The sequence below is a fragment of the Bufo gargarizans genome, chromosome 1 (genome assembly GCF_014858855.1).
Source record: "Bufo gargarizans isolate SCDJY-AF-19 chromosome 1, ASM1485885v1, whole genome shotgun sequence".
In the NCBI taxonomy this organism is placed as follows: Eukaryota; Metazoa; Chordata; class Amphibia; order Anura; family Bufonidae; genus Bufo; species Bufo gargarizans.
In genome coordinates, this window is record NC_058080.1 from 280,115,713 (window position 1) to 280,135,048 (window position 19,336).

Here is a 19,336-nt window from a genome sequence, read left to right on the forward strand (position 1 = left end):
ACCATGGCCGTGACAGCGGCCTTGTGCAAAAAAGTCTAGTTTTCCGTCTACACTCAATAACCCATAATAAGAAAATGAAAAAAAAACTAATTTAAGACATTTTGGCAAACTCGTTACAAAGGAAAAACAAAAATTTTGCACGGACATAAATATTCAGACCCATACCTATGACTCGGGACCAAGAACCAAATGGTCATTCTGGTTGACCTCCAAAAATTGTGTGCAGATGGGAGAAACCTCCAGAAGATCAACCATCACTGCAGCATTCCACCAATCTGGGCTTTGTAACAGAGTGGCCTCTCCTCAGTGAAAGATACATGTTAGCCTGCCCAGAGTTTGCAAAAAAGGTCCCTCAAACTGTGAGAAATAAAATTCTCTTGATTCTAAGAATCTTGTGTGGAGGAAACCAGGCATTGCATATAACCTGCCAATGCCATCCCTACAGTGAAGCATGGTGGTGGCAGAATGATGCTGTGGGAGTGTTTTTCAGCAGCTGGGGAAGGAAGAAAGTTGAAAGGGGCAAACTGCAGAGATATTTTAATAAAAAACCTGATCGAGTGCTCTGGACCACAGACTGGGCCGAAGGTTTACTTTCAGCAAGACAATGACCCTAAGCACAAAGCCAGGGAAACACAGGAGTAGCTTAAGGACAACTCTGGGAACGTCCTTGAGTGGCCCAGCCAGGCCAGGGCACTGACTTGAACCCTATAGAACATCTCTGAAGAGACCTGAAAAGAGCTGTCCACCGACCATTCAACCTCCCAGAACTTGAGAGGATCTGCAAGAGGATTGCAGAGAATCCGTAAATCCAGGTGTGCAAACCCTGTGGCATCATACCCAGGAAGACTAGAGGCTGTAATCACTGCCAAAGGTGCTTCAACTAAGTACTAAGTAAAGGGTCTGAATACTTACAGTCAATGCAAGATTTAAGTTTTTCCTTTTCAATAAATCAGCAAAGATTTTGAACATTCTGTTTTCACTTTCTCATTATGGGGTATTGAGTTTAGAATAATGGGGAAATAGTAGATTTTTTTTTTATTCCTTTAGCTCAAGGCTGCAACATAAAATGTGAATAGGTTTGAAGACTTTCCGAATTCTCTGTATAAAAACTAATAGTATTTATTGATAGTGCTCCAATGCATTTTAACTACTGGACAGCACCAGTTTGAATCTGGACAAACAGTAGATTGTTGTATAGATCCATACCAGTTCTGAGAGGTGTATACGGCCCCTACTGTCCACATGATTCTGTCAGAAAATGCCATATTATAATGGATTCTATGGAAACAATATATTTTAATTTGGCGCCCCCCAATTCCCCATAGAGCTTCACTCAACCTGCATAGTACAGGACCACAGGGACCTTGTGTTCTACCATGCAGGCCTGATCACACAGCTTTGCCCTATGCATTATATCTGTAGGGGTATATATATAGATATATTTAGGGGTGTACACAAGAGGGGTTTATGGAGTTAAAACCTCACGCCACCTGGCTCATTTCTATGGCTCTCCTCCTCGGGCTTTTATACATGAGATATGTACCTTTCACCAGTTGATGGTGGACAGCATTGCATACAGCAGTCAGAGAGGAAAGGCAGGAAGAGCGGAGAGCTTTATCCACAACTCCAGCCTCTGCATAAAACTGCTGGATGAAGTAGGGATGTACTGCTGTCACAAGCCCCCTGTGAAAAAATACAGCAGAGACGGTAAGTGTATGATTTTCACAGTATATACCGCACGTACTGTGTATATGTGTATGAATGTGTGTAAAGTATATATGTGTACACGTGTGTTGTTTGTGTGCCTTTGTATATTCCTTGCAAGTATGCTCATGACCTTTACTAAATCCTGTGTACACCCCTGAATATTTTTGTCACAAGGGTAACTTTTTAGTTTAGTATGAAGCAGAACACCACTCAGATACTGTCGTTTTCAGTGCATATAGAAGAGCAACATACAACCACACCAGAACAGTAGCCAGAAATGTAGAGTGGCATATTATTGAAATTGAGTTATCGCCAACAGAGAATGAGAGGTTACAGGACAGCTACCCATATTCAAACAGAGGAATTAGAGAATTAATGCTTGTAAACAATTTTTTTTGCAGAGCTCATCTATAAGGAAGTTATGAACTTTGAAGAAAAAACTAAAAATGGAGTAGTAAAAGGACAGCCTTCTCCTTCAGGTACTCTTTTAAATAGCAGCAGATTTCTCCATTATCAGCACTAATTTACAATGAAAAACTGTACTATTATTTAATGTTTATTTAATGCATATAGAGACAGCTCCTATGCAGACCTACATGTTTCCATGGAAACAGACTACAAACAAATCCCGTGTAGTCTGATTCTGTAGCATGACAGGTCTGAACAGAAGCAGTAAACACAACATGGTAGGATTTCTGTGATGAAGACTATTTCCAAAGTTACTTCATTTTAGATACATTCGAGCAATATATTTTCTAGAACCCCAAGAAAAGTTGGGACGCTGTGTAAAATGTATATAGAAGTAAATAAAAGCAGAAGGCAATGATTTGCAAATATCATAGATCCATGTTTTTTTCACAAAAGATTATAGAACATATCAAATGTTGAAAGTGAGACATTTTACCATTTTATGAAATAATTTTTACTCATTTAGAACTTGATGGTAGCAACACATCTTAAAAAAGTTGGGACAGGGACATTTCTATCATTGTGTAGCATCCCCTCTTCTTTCAACAACAGTCTATAAATGTCGGGGAAGTGAGGAGACCAGTTGCTGGCGTTTTAGGAGAGGAATGGTGTTGCATTCTTGTCTGATGTAGCATTCATGATGTGCCAATGTTTTCTATTGGTGAAAGGTCTACACTGGACACCATGCAAGGTCATAGAGTATATGGTTTAGCATTGTCCTGATGAAATATGCAAGACCTTCCCTGAAAGAGACATCTGAGTGGAGCATATATTGTTCTAAAACCTCTATATACTGTTCTGCTTTTCCAGATGTGTAAACTGTCTACATCATAGGCACTATAGAAACCCCATACCATCAGACACTCCAAAAGAACCACAACTACACAGTACACAATAAATTAAAAATTATATATACTTTATTAATCCATCAAAAGTATGATTATATGCATGCCACCGCTTTTGACTTTTTAACATGACTTTTGATGGATTAATAAAGTATATATAATTTTGAATTTATTGTGTACTGTGTAGTTATGGTTCTCGTCTTGGAGGGATAGATTTAGTCTAGCATACGCAGTGGTTAATAGATCTTTGGAGACCTATATTATATTGAGGTGATTGCCCATACCATCAGAGATGCATGCTATTGTGAATAAAACATATGTCTATGTCATATTTGCAAATAATTGCATTCTGTTTTTATTTCCATTGTTTTACATTTTACACAGTGTCACAACCTTTTTGGGGTTATATGTGTAATGTGTATGTATCCAATAGGGTAAATGTTCATTCTGTATAGCACAATATAGTATTTTTATGACAACATCTTTATGTCCACTCACAACGTCAGTGCAGGCTTCATGTCAACCTATCCCCACTCTTCTCCCTGCAATTTCCTCTGTATCATATTGAATTCAAGTTTCAGAATTAATGTACTGAATTTCATGAAGATCCATACAGAGTCTGTTTAGGAATCTATCCATTAATTTTCCTTCTAATGATGCAACCACGTTTACTTTTTAGCAGAAAAGTGTTTAATGAGAGGTTAACCTTTCTCAAACCCACCTATTTGATATACAGTACATATAGATCTGCAGACAACCTATAACATTTCTAATAAGATTAAAGGTGTTTCCAGTTTTGGTTACTTCTTAAAATTTGAAGCCCAGTCAGGTCCCTGTCCTGTAAACTTCCGGATGGACAGGATCATGTGTGCCACTGCAGTCAATCAATGAATCGCTGCTGAGGCCAGTCACTAGCTGCTCGGTGCAAGTGATCTGGTCCATCCAGAAGTTTACTGGATAGGAACCAGAAGACTGCAGAAGGGAGCCAGAGAACCGCAACAAATTCTGTTGTTGATTTTGACATTACTGCTTCATTTGGTTGGGCTTTCTACAGTGTAATTACTCTTACTGTAAATAACCCATTCTTAAATTGATTATATAATATATTGGTAACAACTGCATTCAACAATGGATGCTGTGTATAGTTTCTGGAATGAATTATGCCAAAAAATATGTATTCGACCTTGATATGCATCCTAATGAGATTACCTGTAAAGGGCCTCTTCTCAAGTCAACCTTTTTTCTCAACATTTATTGGTGAGACCTCAATATCACTTTTTCTGAAAAGGTTATTTCAAGAAAATTATATATAACCTATTGACAGATTAGATCATAAATGTATGATTGCTGAGGGCATGACCACTTATGTAAAAAAACAAAAACAAAGCACTGTACATCTGATGGTCATCAATGTTTACATAAGCTAAGCAAGTTTTAGGCAAAAAAATATATATATTTTCTAATTTCCCTAGTTCTGTTCTGGCCTTTTGTTGACATACAGTTGCAGAGCTGTGGGGTTTTACACTGTACTGGTATCTCAGGGGCTCTGCAAATGTGACATGGCACTCGAAAACAATTCTAGTGAAATCTGCTCTCTAAATGGGGCTCCTTCACTTCTGAGCACTGCAGCCTGCCCATACAGCAGTTTATGACCACATATGGGCTATTGCGGTATTCAGAAAAAAATATGCAACAAGTTGTGTGGTGCTTTTTCATTTGTTACCTCTTGTGAAAATGAAAAATGTGGGGCTAAAGCAACATTTTACTGGAAAAAATTTAATTTTTATTTTCTCAGCCAAAAGTCTCTTTGAGTTCTTTTAAAAGTCTGTAGGTCAAAGTGCTTGCTACACCCCTTGCTTGATAAATTCCTTGAAGGGTGTAGTTTCCGAAAAGGGGTTATATTTGGAGGTTACCACTCTAGGGTTACCTCAGGGTCTCTTCGAATGCTTCATGGTGCCCAAAAACCAATCCAGCAAAATGTACCCTTCAAAAGGAGCTCCTTTGCTTCTGAGCCCTGCAGTGTGCTTTTAAAGCAGTTTACAACCACATATAGGGTGTTGCTGTATTCAGTAAAGAATGCTTAACAAATTATGAGGTGCTTTGTGAGGGTTACCCCTTGTGAAAATGACAATTTTGGGCTTAAATTAATATTTCATTGGAAAAAATAAAAATTTTCATTTCCACAGCCAAGTTTCTCTAAATTGTATGAAACACCGATTGGGTCAAAGCACTTACTACACCCCTCAAAAAAATTCTTAATGTGTGTACCCAAATGAATTTATTTGGAACACCTTCAGAGTTAACAAAGTTTGTAAAATCAGTTTTAAATAAATTAAGTAATTTTAGGGTGGTTTCTATTATGTAAGCCTCTGAATTGGTCCTTAAAAAAGTTGGCTTTGTAAATTTTCTTGGAAATCTTAAAAATAGCTTCTAAAATTTTAAGCCTTTTAATGTCTTTAAAAAATAAAATGAAATTTTCAAAATGTTATACAGTAGACATATGATGAATATTAACTATTTTGTAAGGTATCACTGTGTCTTAAAAGCAGAGAACTAAAAAAATAATTAGAAATGTGAACTTTTCTAAATTTTCCATAAAGTTTAGATTTATTTTTTTATAAATAAAAGTAAAACCACTAGCATGGTAAATACAATGTGTCACAAGAAAGCAATTTCAGAATCGATTGAATAAGTAAAAGCATTCCAAAGTTATTACCACGTGAAGTGACACATGTCAGATTTGCAAAATTATACTCGGTCCATAAATTGAAAACTCGCTGTGTACTGAAGGGGTTAAGCTACTGCACAACTTCTTTAATGTTGTGGCCAAATACATTTGTGAAAAATGATGTGTGGGCTGATGTGCAACATATTTTTAATGGCTAAGGCTATTTTTAAGAGGACAGTCGGGAATGGCTATGAAACATTCATTATATCCATATATCTTAATTTATGTCATAGCACTGCAGAGAAAACAGAATGTGTGTTTCCTGGATATACAGTATGTCACAATAGAAAATATTTTATTTTATCTTTTCATGGGACAACACTGAAGATATTACACTTTAATACAATGTAAAGTAGTCAGTGTACAGCTTGTATCTCAGTGTAAATTTGGTGTGCCCTCAAAGTAACTCAACACACAGCCATTAATGTCTAAACCACTGGCAGCAAAAGTGAGTACACCCCTAAGTGAAAATGGCCACATTGTGCCAAATTAGCAATTTTTCTTCCCCAGTGTCATGTGACTCGTTAGTGTTACAAGTGTTACAATTTCGTGTTATTGCTTTCACACTCTCTGATACTGGTCACTGGAATTTCAACTTGGCACCTTATGGCAAGAACTGTCTGAGGCTCTGAAAAAAAGAACTGTTGCTGTACATAAAGATACCCTAGGTTCTAAGAAGATTGTCAACACCCTGAAACTGAGCTGCAGCACGGTGGCAAAGACCATACAGTGGTTTAACAAAACTGAGAACTGGCCTCGCCATGGTTGACCAAAGAAGTTGAGTGCACATGCTCAGTGTCATATCCAGAGGTTTTATTTTCAAAATAGACATATGAGTGCTGCCAGCATTGCTGCAGAGGTTAAAGGGGTCTACCTGTCAGTGCTCAGACCATATGCCGCACACTGCATCAAATTGGTCTACATGGCTGATGATGCACAAGAAAGCTCACAAACAGTTCGCTGAAGACAAGCAGACTAAGTACATGGATTACTGGAACCATGTCCTGTGGTCTGATGAGACCAAGATAAACTTATTTGGTTCAGATGGTGTCAAGCGTGTGTGGTGGCAACTAGATGAGGAGTACAAAGACAAGTGTGTCTTGCCTACAGTCATGCATGGTGGTGGGAGTGTCATGGTTTGGGGCCGCATGATTACTGCCAGCAGTAGGGGGCTACATTTCATTAAGGGAACCATGAATGCCAATATGTAGTGCGACATACATGATCCCCTCTGCGAAGGGCAGTATTCCAACATGATAATGACCCTAAACCCACCTCCAAAATGACCACTGCCTTGCTAAAGAAACTGAGGCTAAGGATGCTGGACTGGCCAAGCATGTCTCCAGACCTAAACCCTATTGAGCATCTATGGGATATCCTCAAACGGAAGGTGGAGGGGAGCAAAGTCTCTAACATCCACTGGCTCCATGTTGTCATCATGGAGGAGTTGAAGAGAATTCCAGGGGCAACCTGTGAAGCTCTAGTGAACTCCATGCCAAAGAGAGTTAAAGGGGTTATCCGAGTTATTTTTTTGTTCTTTCTATGTTCCTAACTAAACCAATGTAACAGCTTTCTAATTAACTCACTTTATCTCCAGTGGCTGGTTTCTCAGATTTCACTGAGGGTCACATGACCTGTGATGTCAGCTTCTCTCCCTGCTATGATGAAGGTCGTTTACAAGCCTATAAACGAGACGTCACTGCTCTCTCCTAGGATTCCTAACCCCTTCAGCTGCACAGACTGGTCATCTGCAGGCAGTGGCAATTCTGTGCACAGGAGCTCACAGACTAGAGAGAGCATTGCACAAGAAGGTAGGGGGAAGATCCTGTGTGTATTAGCAGTGTCATTATACAGCTGGGACTTGTAGTTCTACACATACAAGTTGCTGTTGATTCTCCCAGCACTCAGGGCAGCTCTTGTATCCCTTCCCTTAGCAGTGTCATTATACAGCTTGGACTTGTAGTCCTGCACATACAACATACTGCTGAGTCTCCCAGCAGGCAGACATGTCACTCAGGGCAGCTGTTGTATGCACTCCCTTAGCAGTGCAGGGGGGGGGGGGGGCACAGATTGTTTTTATTGCATGTAAACAAAGGGCCAGAAAAGAACCAGGGAAATGAGGAAATAGATATATTTGTTTTGCATAAAACTTGCTTAGCTTAGTTATATATTGCTGCCCATCAGATTTTCAGTGCTATATAATATTTTTTTCATAACTCGGACAACCCCTTTAAGGCAGTGCTGAAAATAATGGTGGCCACACAAAATATTGACACTTTGGGCACAATTTGGCCATTTTCACTTAGGGGTGTACTCACTTTTGTTGCTATCGGTTTAGACATTAATGGCTGTGTGTTGAGTTATTTTGAGAGCACACCAAATTTACACTGTTATACAAGTTGTACACTGACTACTTTACATTGTATCAAAGTGTCAGATCTTCAGTAGAGTTCAGCGGACACCTGGATGGCCGAGTTCGGCCGAACTTCACAAAAAAGTTTGAGTTCTGGACCCGAACTTGAACCCCATTGAAGTCAAAGGGGATCCTAACTTTGGAGCACTAAAATGGCTCTTAAAAAGCCATGGAAAGGGCTGGAGGGCTACAAAATATGGTTAAGAGCATGGTAAGTGCTCTGCAAACAAATGTGGATAGGGAAATGACTTAAAATAACATAAAATGCATAAAAAAAAAAAATTATAATCTTGATCTAGGCGGCGGAGATCCATATGGAGTAGGAGGTTGAGGAGGCGGTGGATTTGGCGGTGTAGGTGGAAGCGGCGGTGGAGGAGGAGGAGGTAGCCAACACAGTTTTTTTTGGTTCAAATTTGGGTAGACCCCAAAACATTGGGAAATATAAAAAATAAAACAAAGAGAAAGTGCACTGGAGTACAACAATGACTGGGTGAGGCCGGTATACATGTCTAACATGGTATGGACAAGTCCTGTGGGATCCCTGCCTGGTTCATTTTAATGAACGTGAGCTTGTCCACATTGGCTGTGGACAGGCGGCTGCGCTTGTCCACAGCCAGACAATACACTGGCTGCAGGGCAGGCCAGCACCTCCATTGTTCAGACAATACACCGGCTGCAGGGCAGGCCAGCACCTCCAAGGCGTAAAGGGCAAACTCAGGCCATGTGCCCAATTTGGAGACTCAGTAGTTGAAGGGGGCAGACCCATCAGTCAGTACGTGTAGGCGTGTGCACACATACTGCTCTACCATGTCGCACATCCTGTGACGTCCACGATCCAATTGGATATCATCCCTATCAACTTTCGATGTTCTTTTATGCACCTACCATGGTGATAACGGGGAATCGGGGTTCCATGCCGTAGAGAAAGGGATACCACATCCAAGGGAGGTCAATGGCTGAAATGTGATCGACAAATTATTGAAGCAGAAGCATCCAAGTAAAGGAAGGGGCACGCGGCAATTACCCACTCCCGACTCGGGGAGGTAGTGACGATAAATAACAATACAGGACTCTTAAGATGCCCTGTTATTGGAATGATTAATAAAAATTACAGGGAATGTCACTGCCGTATTTTGGATTAGGAGATGTTATACAGGAGAGGCCCTGCTGCCGCTTTGTTGACTCTAGATAACTTCTGCCTGATCGCACGTCCCTGTGACGGCCTTGATCCAATTGGATATCTTCCCTATCAACTTTCGATGTTCTTTTATGCGCCCACCATAGTGATCACGGGTAACGGAGAATCAGGGTTCCATGCCGGAGAGGGAGCCTGAGAAAGGGATACCACATCCAAGGGAGGTCAATGGCTGAAATGTGATCGGGCGGAAATGTGGGACAAGTTATTGAAGCAGAAGCATCCAAGTAAAGGATGGGGCGTGTGGCAATTACCCACTCCCAACTCGGGGAGATAGTGACAATAAATAACAATACAGGACTCTTAAGATGCCCTGTTATTGGAATGATTAATAAAAAATTACAGGGAATGTCACTGCGGTATTTTGGATTAGGAAACGTTAGACAGGAGAGGCCCTGCTGCCGCTTTGTTGACTCTAGATAACTTCTGCCTGATCGCACATCCCCGTGGAAATGTGGGACAAGTTATTAAATTAAATTCAGCACATGCGCCAGGCAAGGGATGTGCGTCAAACCGGCTAAGCCCAGAGCTGCTACAAGATTTTGCCCGTTATCACACACCACCAGGCCGGGCTTGAGGCTCACTGGCACCAACCACTCATCGGTCTGTTGTTCCATGCCCGTCCACAGCTTCTGCACAGTGTGGGGTTTGTCCCCCAAACAGATAAGTTTCAAAACTGTCTGATGTCGTTTACCCCTTGCTGTGCTGAAGTTGGTGGTGAAGGTGTTACGCTGACCGGATGAGGAGGCGGTAGAGGATGAGGAAGCTTAGGAGGAGGAAGCAACAGGAGGCAAAGAGAAATGCCCTGCAATACTATACTCGGTGGTGGAAGGACATGCACCAAACTGCTATCCGCCTCAGGCCCAGCCGCCACCTCATTTATCCAGTGTGCTGTTAGGGGGATATAACGTCCCTAACCGTGCTTACTGGTCCACGTATCCGTAGTTAGGTGGACCTTGCCACACATGGCGTTGCGCAGTGCACACCTGATTTTGTCCCCCACTTGGTTGTGCAGGGAAGGGATGGAAAAGTAGTGGCGACTGGGCACAACGTACTGTGGGACAGCCACCGCCATCCGATTCTTAAAACTGTCCGTGTCCACCAGACGGGATGACAGCATTTCAAAGGCCAGGAATTTTGAAATGCTGGCATTCAGGGCCAGGGATCGCAGGTGGGTAGGGGGGTACTTCCTCTTTTGCTCCAGTGTTTGGGAGATAGACAGCTGAACGCTTCCATGGGACATTGTGGAGATGCTTGGTGACCAAGGTGGTGGCGTTGCTGCCACATCCTCTGTTTGCGGGGTGGCAGGTGCCACTGTCACTCCAGAGGCGGATGAAGAGGCCGAGACTGCAGAAGAAGAGGAAGCAGGAGGAGCCAGAGACTTTTCTTGGTTTTTGAGGTGTCTACTCTGTCACGAGGATACCCCAAGTAGAGTTCCCTTTTTAAATGCACACACACTCACAGGCCTAGAGGCCCCCTTTATTCTGCTTTACAAGAGAAATATTCCCTTGCTTGCAGCTGTGTCCTAGTAATTGAAAATTACACTTCCCCATCATAAAGATAAGGATGGGAGCTTCAAAAGCACCCCTGCCGAGTCTCATCGTAAAATACTGTATCTTGGGATAACATTAGCCAGACATTCTGACTACAGTCCCAGCAGGGGACCAGAGAGAGATGGGCAAGCGACCTATTGAACCTTTGAGGGACTTAAACATAGTCATTTTTCATATCTCTGGTCGTAGGCATATTCTGCTTTGGCTAAGGCCAGATTCAACCTCCGTGGACCAGTGCGATCACGGAGATATCAAGCAGTATGTTCTTGTGCCCTTGGAAGGCTGAAAAGCCAGCTTTAAGCCATCCTGGAGAACAAAAAGCCCCAGCAGAGTCAAGTTTGGTCTTGTTAGACTCGTAAAATCATAAGGGTCATTAATACATGAATGTCATAGCTGTATTTAGTGGTTACACAGAACTCTGGGCTCAGTCAGAATAAGGACATTCTGGGCTGACCTTAGCTGCATCATAAACCTTGCTAACACCTCCTCAACCCTGCCCACATGTTCGTACCATTGCTGGGCAGAACTGCTGGCACCTCGTGTTTTAGAACTGTTATAAGATGGTGTCAGGGCATTGTATGGCAACCCTGCTTTGCCTTAACACATGGATTTGTATCGCATTCTCAATGTCAGTGCTCAGGGTCCACTGATATTATACCAATCGAATTGCACAACGGCTTCAAGGACTGAAACAGAGGAACTTAAGTATACTTTTCATCCATTATCCCTTTTTTTAACTGTCATGAATTACTATTACCTTGAATTATTATTATATAGAATAGTCATTTTTCTGTAAATGTATATATGCACTGTTTTTCCTTTCACCTTTTATTAAAAGATTGAAAAATCTTATTTGCTAAGTCTTCCGTGTCCTAAGCAAAGGAATTAACGAATCCTGTCTCTGAAGAGAATAACGTTACAATTTTGTGTGAGGAAGGTCATTTTGATTGTTGCTTGGCTGAACAATTGCGATCAGTCAGCAATCGGGAGCTGGTTTATTCCCTCCTCTGCGTGAGGGTGAGTGACCGGTAGTCGGTTCGTGTGCCGTTAAAACACGTGATGGCAGTATAGCGAATTGTATCTATAAAGGTTTAACCACTCCTTGTCATGTGCGGTATCCGTCTGCGTACAGGTACGTTCGTGACATACTCCACTGCAGCTCGTGCTTTGCACTTAGATGCCTGGTCATGCAGGTTGTGCTCAGGTTTAGAACGTTTATGCCTCGCTTCAGGCTCTGATTGCACAGCGTGCAAACAACTTGTGTCTTGTCGTCAGCACAATGTCTGAAGAACTGCCATGCCAGGGAACTCCTTGGGGCTGGCTTTGGTGTGCTCGTTCCCTTGGTGCGGTGGGGAGTAGCAGGCGTACTGTCTCTCTTTGGCTGTGCTGGTGGCTCTGTGCGACCACCACCTCTTCCTCCGAACTACACAGGTCACTCGTATGACCTTGATTCCATGTGGGGTCGAGGACATAATTGCTAATTGTCCTCCACATCATCTTCCACCCAGTCTTCACCCCTGTCCTCCTTGTCGGTCTGCACACTGCAGAAAGCCACAGTTGGCACCTGTATTTCGTCATCATCTGAGACGTGCTGCAGTGGTCCTCCCATGTACTCATCCTAAAACATATGTTTTCTGGGGCAGGGCTATGTGGATGGCCCTGGGAAACCCTGCTAGCAGAGTCGTCAAAAAGCAGAAGAGACTGCTGCATGACTTGGGGCTCAGACTGCTTGGCTGATTTGCAAGTGGGTGAGGTGAAAGACTGATGGCCATGGGCTGCAGGTGCCAACTCTGATCTTTCAGCAGGAGACTGGGTGGGAGACAATGTGAAGGAACTGAAGGCACTGTCAGCAACCCAATCTACTAGCGCCTGTACTTCTTCTGGCCTCACCATTCGTAGAGTAGCATTCGGAACTACTAAATAACGCTGAAGGCTCTGTCGCCTATGCGCACCTGAGGAAGGTGTTTAATTTGGGCATGTAGCTGGCACAGATTGACCACGTCCTTTCCCTGCAACAGGAGCGCCACCAACACCAGCAGCATCACGACCAGGGCCACGTCCCTTATTTGACGCTCTCCTCATTTTTTGCGGTCACCCACCGAAGTAACAGACGTTTTTACTAAATTTTGTTCCCTGTCAGCAATGCAGAGCAGGAATTTTTCAACAGCAAAAATGGATTAATGTCACCCACCAATGGAACAGATGATTTTTAGAAATGTAAATCCCTGTCACCTATGCAGAGCAGGGGTTTTCAAACAGCAAAAATGGGTTAATGTCACCCACCAATGGAACAGACGATTTTTAGAAATGTAAATCCCTGTCACCTATGCAGAGCAGGGGTTTTTAAACTGCAAAAATGGGTTTATGTCACCCACCAATGGAACAGACGATTTTTAGAAATTGATGTCCCTGTCACCTATGCAGAGCAGGGGTTTTTAAAGGGCAAAAATGGGTTAATGTCACCCACCAATATAACAGATTAATTTTTTTAAGCTATTTCCCTGTCTGCTATGTAGAGCAGGGGTATAAAACAGCCAAAAAAGGGTTAATGTCACCCAACAATGTAACAGACAAATTTTTTAAAATAATTTTTCTGTCTGCTATGTAGAGCAGGGGTAGAAAACAGCCAACAATTCAAATATGTCAACCCCTGAACTCACAGACGGATTAACTATATTATTGTCCCTGGCACATATGCAGGTGCAGGTGTACTTCACACAAAAATTGTTTTTCTCGCCCACCTAACTAACAGACAGATTAAGTATTAAATTATTCATATTTATTTTAGATGTTGCATTGCGCCCACCAAAAAATTGCTGTAGGAAGGTCAGCCACAGAATAAACAGACAGATAAATTATCTTTCTGTGTCCAGGGTGTAAAAATTATATATTGCACATGTGCCCTGGCTGGACAATTGTGTACCTGGCCTATGTTGGAGCAGGAACCCACCCTCCGAGCCACTTGTGAATGACTGGCCTGATAACTGTGGAAATGTCACCCCACAATCCTAGAGATGGATTTACTGTATTTATTTGCCTGGTTGTCAGATATGCAGCGCAGGCCGCAAAGGTACTTTATGGCCAGAAAATTGTTATTTTTTTCACCCACAATGTCCAAGTTGTATTCACTGATTATATTTCACAATCAGATTTGTAGTGCAGGCCGCAAAGGTACTTTATGGTAAAAAGGTGAGTTTTTTTCAAACGACAATGTAACAGCAGCATTTAACAGTTTTACTGGACTGTCAGAAATGCAGCGCAGGCCATAAATGTACTATCTCGCACAAAAAGTTTTTTTTTTTTCAAACGACAATGTAATAGCAGTATTTAACAGTTTTTTTGGACTGTCAGAAATGCAGCGCAGGCCGCAAATGTACTATCTCGCACAAAAAGTGAGTTTTTTTAAAATTACAAAGTAACGGCAGTATTTAACTGTAAAGAAAAAAGTGGGTTGCTGGTGGCCAGTACAATGTCTAGGTGCTCTAGGTTTAGACTGATTCACCCAATAGAGATGTATAATGAAAACCGACACTCTACACCTGGTGGTAACACTTAAAGAGCAATGTAGACAGATTGGTTGGCAAAAATATGCATTTATTGATTATCTATATCGATAGTATAGGGAAGGGTTGGGAAATAATGGAAAAGGTAATATTATTATTACTCTTTTAATATTTCCTTTTCCATTATTTCCTATTTTTTCCTTTAAATTTTTACGGAAGTGGTTAATATTACCAACCATTGCTGAATATTACCCTCTAAACCCAACCCTTCCCTATACTTTCGATATAGATAATCAATAAATGCATATTTTTACCAATCTGTCTACATTGCTCTTTAAGCGTTACCACCAGGAGCAGTATTTAACTGTTTTATTGGACTGTCAGAAATGCGGCGCAGGCCGCAAATGTACTATCTCGCACAAAAAGTTATTTTTTTTCAAACGACAATGTAACAGCAGTATTTAACTGTTTTATTGGACTGTCAGAAATGCAGCGCAGGCCGCAAATGTACTATCCAGCACAAAATCTGTGTTTTTTTCAAACAAAAATATAACAGCAGTATTTAACGTTTGTATTGGACTGTCAGAAATGCAGCGCAGGCCGCAAATGTACTATCTAGCACAAAAAGGGTGTTCTTTTTTAAACAAAAATATAACAGCAGTTTTTAACGGTTGTATTGGACTGTCAGAAATGCAGCGCAGGCCGCAAAGGAAAAGAAAATATGATTTTTTTTCACCCACAGTGAAACAGATGAGTTTACTAATTTTATTTCACTATCAGATTTGCAGTGCAGGCCGCAAAGATACTTTATGGCAAAAAAAATATGAATTTTTCACCCACAATTAAACAGATAGATTTAACTGATTTTCCTTCACTATCACAAATGCAGTGCAGGGCGCAAATGTACTTTTAGCAAAAAATAAATAATTTGTCCCCCCAGAATCTAACAGATGGATTTACTGAATTGATTACTCTCACATATGCAGCACAGGGGTACTTTACAGGAAAAAAAATGAATGTCACCCCCTGGGTCCCTGAACTCACAGACGGATTACCAATATTATTTTCCCTTCCCCTGGCACATATGCAGTGCAGGTGCACTTAAAAAAGGGTTAAATGTTGCCCACTGAACTAAAAGAACAGGATTAAATTATTGTTCCTGGCACATATGCAGTGCTGGTGCACTGAACTTGCACAAAATGGCCACGGACGCCCACATAACTAACTAAAAGACGGATAAAACTTATTTTTCTGTGTTACTGGGCTCAGGGTAGGGTACAAAAATGTTGCATTGCACCCACACAAAAAAATCGCTGTAGATCGCAGAGTTAACAAGTTCTGATATCAGATTATTTCCTATTCTCTCCCTCACAGCAGCAGCATCCTATCCCTACACTAGTAAGAGCAGAGTGACATGCGGCGCTACGTGACTCCAGCTCATATAGAGGCTGGGTCACATGCTGCACTGGCCAATCACAGCCATATCATTAGTAGGCACACAAGTTAAACGCTTGTTGATTGGCTGCCCTGCAGTCTTTCAAAAAGCGCCATTAAATCGCCGAACACCGAACTACAACCTGAACTTTTACAGAAAAGTTCGGGTTCAGGTCCGGGGTAAAATAAAAAAACGTAATATTCGGTACGAACCAGAACTTTACAGTTCGGGTTCGCTCAACCCTAATCTTCAGTGTTGTCACATGAAAAGATATAATACAATATTTACAAAAATGTGAGGGGTGTACTGACTTTTGTGAGATACTGTAGGTCATCTATCACATTTTCTATTAGAAAGTCACTGTCAAGATCTCTCAAATATGTTTAAAAATGTGTTTTGCTCAAAATTAAAGGCAAGACCAATGGAAGTGTTTATATATTGCACAAAGTAGGCTAAAACACCAAAATCAGCACACTATAATCAGATTTAATAGTACAGCTTAAAACGGATGCTATGGCATGCCGCTTGGTGTACTGCACGTGCCTGTTATTTCATGCCTTCATCTTAGAACTCACGATGGGTGACCTTGTTCACTAATGATTTTCCATTGTTCTTGCGGCAGTCGTCCAAATCTCTCTGTTCGTTGAAATAAAAGATGGATGAATTTGCAAGCAATGCAAGAGATTGTAGCAAATTATTAGTGAATGCCTGTAAAATATTAGTAATACTTTAATCAGATTTTATCAAAATGTGACAGCCTACAACTTTTATATGAGTTCGTCCACTGCATCATAAAGGAATACACTGAAATTATGCTCCATTCTAAGGTTTTGTCAACACCTATCTTATAAATGGAAACTAAGACACACTATGGACACCAGCGGCACTATATAGTGCAGCACTATTTTTTATTTCAAAAGCGATAGAATCCTTAATGGATATTCCTAACGGAGCCTCTAATACTGATAAACATAGTTTAACAAATACACAAACTTTGGTTGATCATGCACACAAATGTTTTTTTTTCCTCGTGTCCGTCCCATTTTTCTTTTGCAGCCCGTATGTTCAATAGGCCTAAAAGAAAAAATGGAAATTACTATGTGCCTTCGTGTCCACATGGCCGAATGTCCTATTATTGTCCGCATTATGGACAAGACTAGGACTGTTCTATTAGGGGCCAGCTGTTCATCAAAATGTGGCATGCACACGGCCATTATTACAATATACAGTAGTTTATTTATTTTTTTTAAATAGAAAAAAGTTAAAAAATTAGGATGAGACTGTGACAAAAATGATTTTCTTTACATAAAAATACATTTTTATTTAGCAAATGTAATAAGACCTAAAACACTGTATAGAGATGTGTCCTTTGTTTCCATTCCTTTTGGTGTAACTTACCATATCCCGAGATGGCCATAGTACCATGTCACTAGATATCTATACTATATTTAAGGCTTATCCACACGGGCATTGTTGTTCCGTTCCGTGCATTGGGGATCGCAATTTTCGCCCCCCAATGTACGGGCAATGTCCGTGCTGCTGCCGTGACTGATCGAGACCCATGTCCGTGATCCTTCCCCACCGCAAAAAAATAGAGCAAGTTCTATTTTTTGCGATGCGGAGGCACGGACAGAAACTCTGTGCTTCCGTTCTGCATCTCCGAGATTGCAGAACCATTAAAGTGAATGGGTCCGCATCCGTGGGTCCACAGTGCCCGTGTATTGCAGACCCGCTATATGCGTGCCGCAATACACCCATGGAACCACAATGGCCGTGTGAATAAGCCCTGAGTCTGTGTGGTTGTGATACCGCATATGTGTAGTTTTTATTCCGTTTTAATACTGAAAAAAAAAATGAAGACCTTTAAAAAAATTGTTGTTTTGTTTCATCATATTCTGACCCCTATAACATTTTTGTAGTTATGTATATGGAGCATTGTGAGCACCCATTTTTTGCAGGCCGATCTGTACTTTTCATTGATACCATTCTGGAGTGTGTATGAGTTTTTGATCACTTTTTCTATGATTTTTTTGTGGGAGGTGAAGCGACAAAAAAAAAAGATGAATTGGCAATTTTGGATGGGTGTTTTTAATTTTTATATATATTTTAATAGTTTTAAAAACATTGATTTCTTTTTACACTTTTCTATAGTTCCCCTAACAACTATAACAAGCAATCATCAGTTTGATTCTCTCATAGACTCCAATGCATTAGCAGGCCCGGTAGCTTTGTATCACTCAGGAGTACAGTGGCGCGCTCCAGATCTATGTGAGGTACAGGGCTGATTCTAGCTTGGTTCAAAATATATTTTCATGTACTAGATTATGTATACTTTTCTTTTTCTACATTAATCATGGGATAACCCCTTTAACTAAATCCAAGAAAAGGTAAGGGTGGACACATCTGTCACCATAATCATAGAATTAATGTTCGTTTTACTGCACAGTCCAAGGTGTAGCGCAAAACACAGTGACAGAATTACAGTGTTCTCCTCTTATGCCCACGCTAAAATTAATAAAAGTTAATAGATAAGCTACATGTACCTCAAAATGGTGCCAAGCTAAAAAATAAAAAGTTGGTTAGTCCCAAGGGGATATTGTCTACTATACATTTTTGTTGGATATCTTTTTTCCAAGCTTAAGAAAATAGACAGAATTTGTTTTAAAAAATTGTAAAAAAGCATTTTCTCCTCATTGCCTTCTGTTTATGCAGTGTTTTTGACATGCCAGTAGTCAGACCTGTATTACCCCTATTGGGAACCATGCGAGTGTTCCCTGTAGGGGGTGAGAGACCAGTAAAAATGTTTCCTTATGTGGAAGAATGACTTACTTGATGCATTTGTGAAGCTTTTCATTTGTATTCAGACTGACGCTGAGCACATCGCCAGTCACTGCATTAGCAATGGTAATGGTGCCAGCTTCACCCCTAAAGCAGTCAAAGTTTGGGAAAAAGAAAAGTGCCCTTGTCACTCGCAAACTACAAGATGCTAGCTAATGAGCAAGGATTCACTCAACTCTTACCAAGGACATTTTAATTTGTTGCTGCTTGGTAACTTTTTTTTCTAGCAGCTTGTAACTATACACCCTTCAGTATCCAGCTTCTACGTAGGGTGCATGACACTTTGGGATACGTTGCAATCCATTTCTCCCAGTACAGGGCCATCAAAGCCAAAGGAACCGTTCTAATAAAAGAGCCCCAGCATCACAAAATGTACATTTTTCATGAACTCAATTCTGATTGTTAAGGTTTTTGAACTTCAATTTAAAGACATTTCAGGTTCTTTCTCAGAAGCCTCATGCTTCTAATTATATTCCCCAGTACATTTATGTTTGACTAGAGGAATTATTGCATGCTGTTCTTTATTATCTAGTGCTCTGTGTGGTCTTCGTGCCTCATCTATTGTGCTTGCTGAATTCTCTTCCAGATGTGTTCATGCATGCTAATTCCTCCAGTCACCCGATTGAAACAAACTTTCATGATTTCATATGA

The 19,336-nt window shown here is 41.0% G+C and overlaps 1 protein-coding gene across 5 annotated transcripts in view; it reads left to right on the forward strand.

Annotated features, from left to right (window-relative positions):
- Positions 1–19,336, forward strand: part of MAPK10 (mitogen-activated protein kinase 10) — a 162,203-nt gene that overhangs the window by 130,773 nt on the left and 12,094 nt on the right. For all 5 annotated transcript variants that reach the window (XM_044278117.1, XM_044278090.1, XM_044278100.1 and 2 more), the window contains one exon: positions 2,109–2,186. In XM_044278117.1, the coding sequence (XP_044134052.1) occupies positions 2,109–2,186 (78 nt within the window). The remainder of the gene's footprint in view (positions 1–2,108; positions 2,187–19,336) is intronic.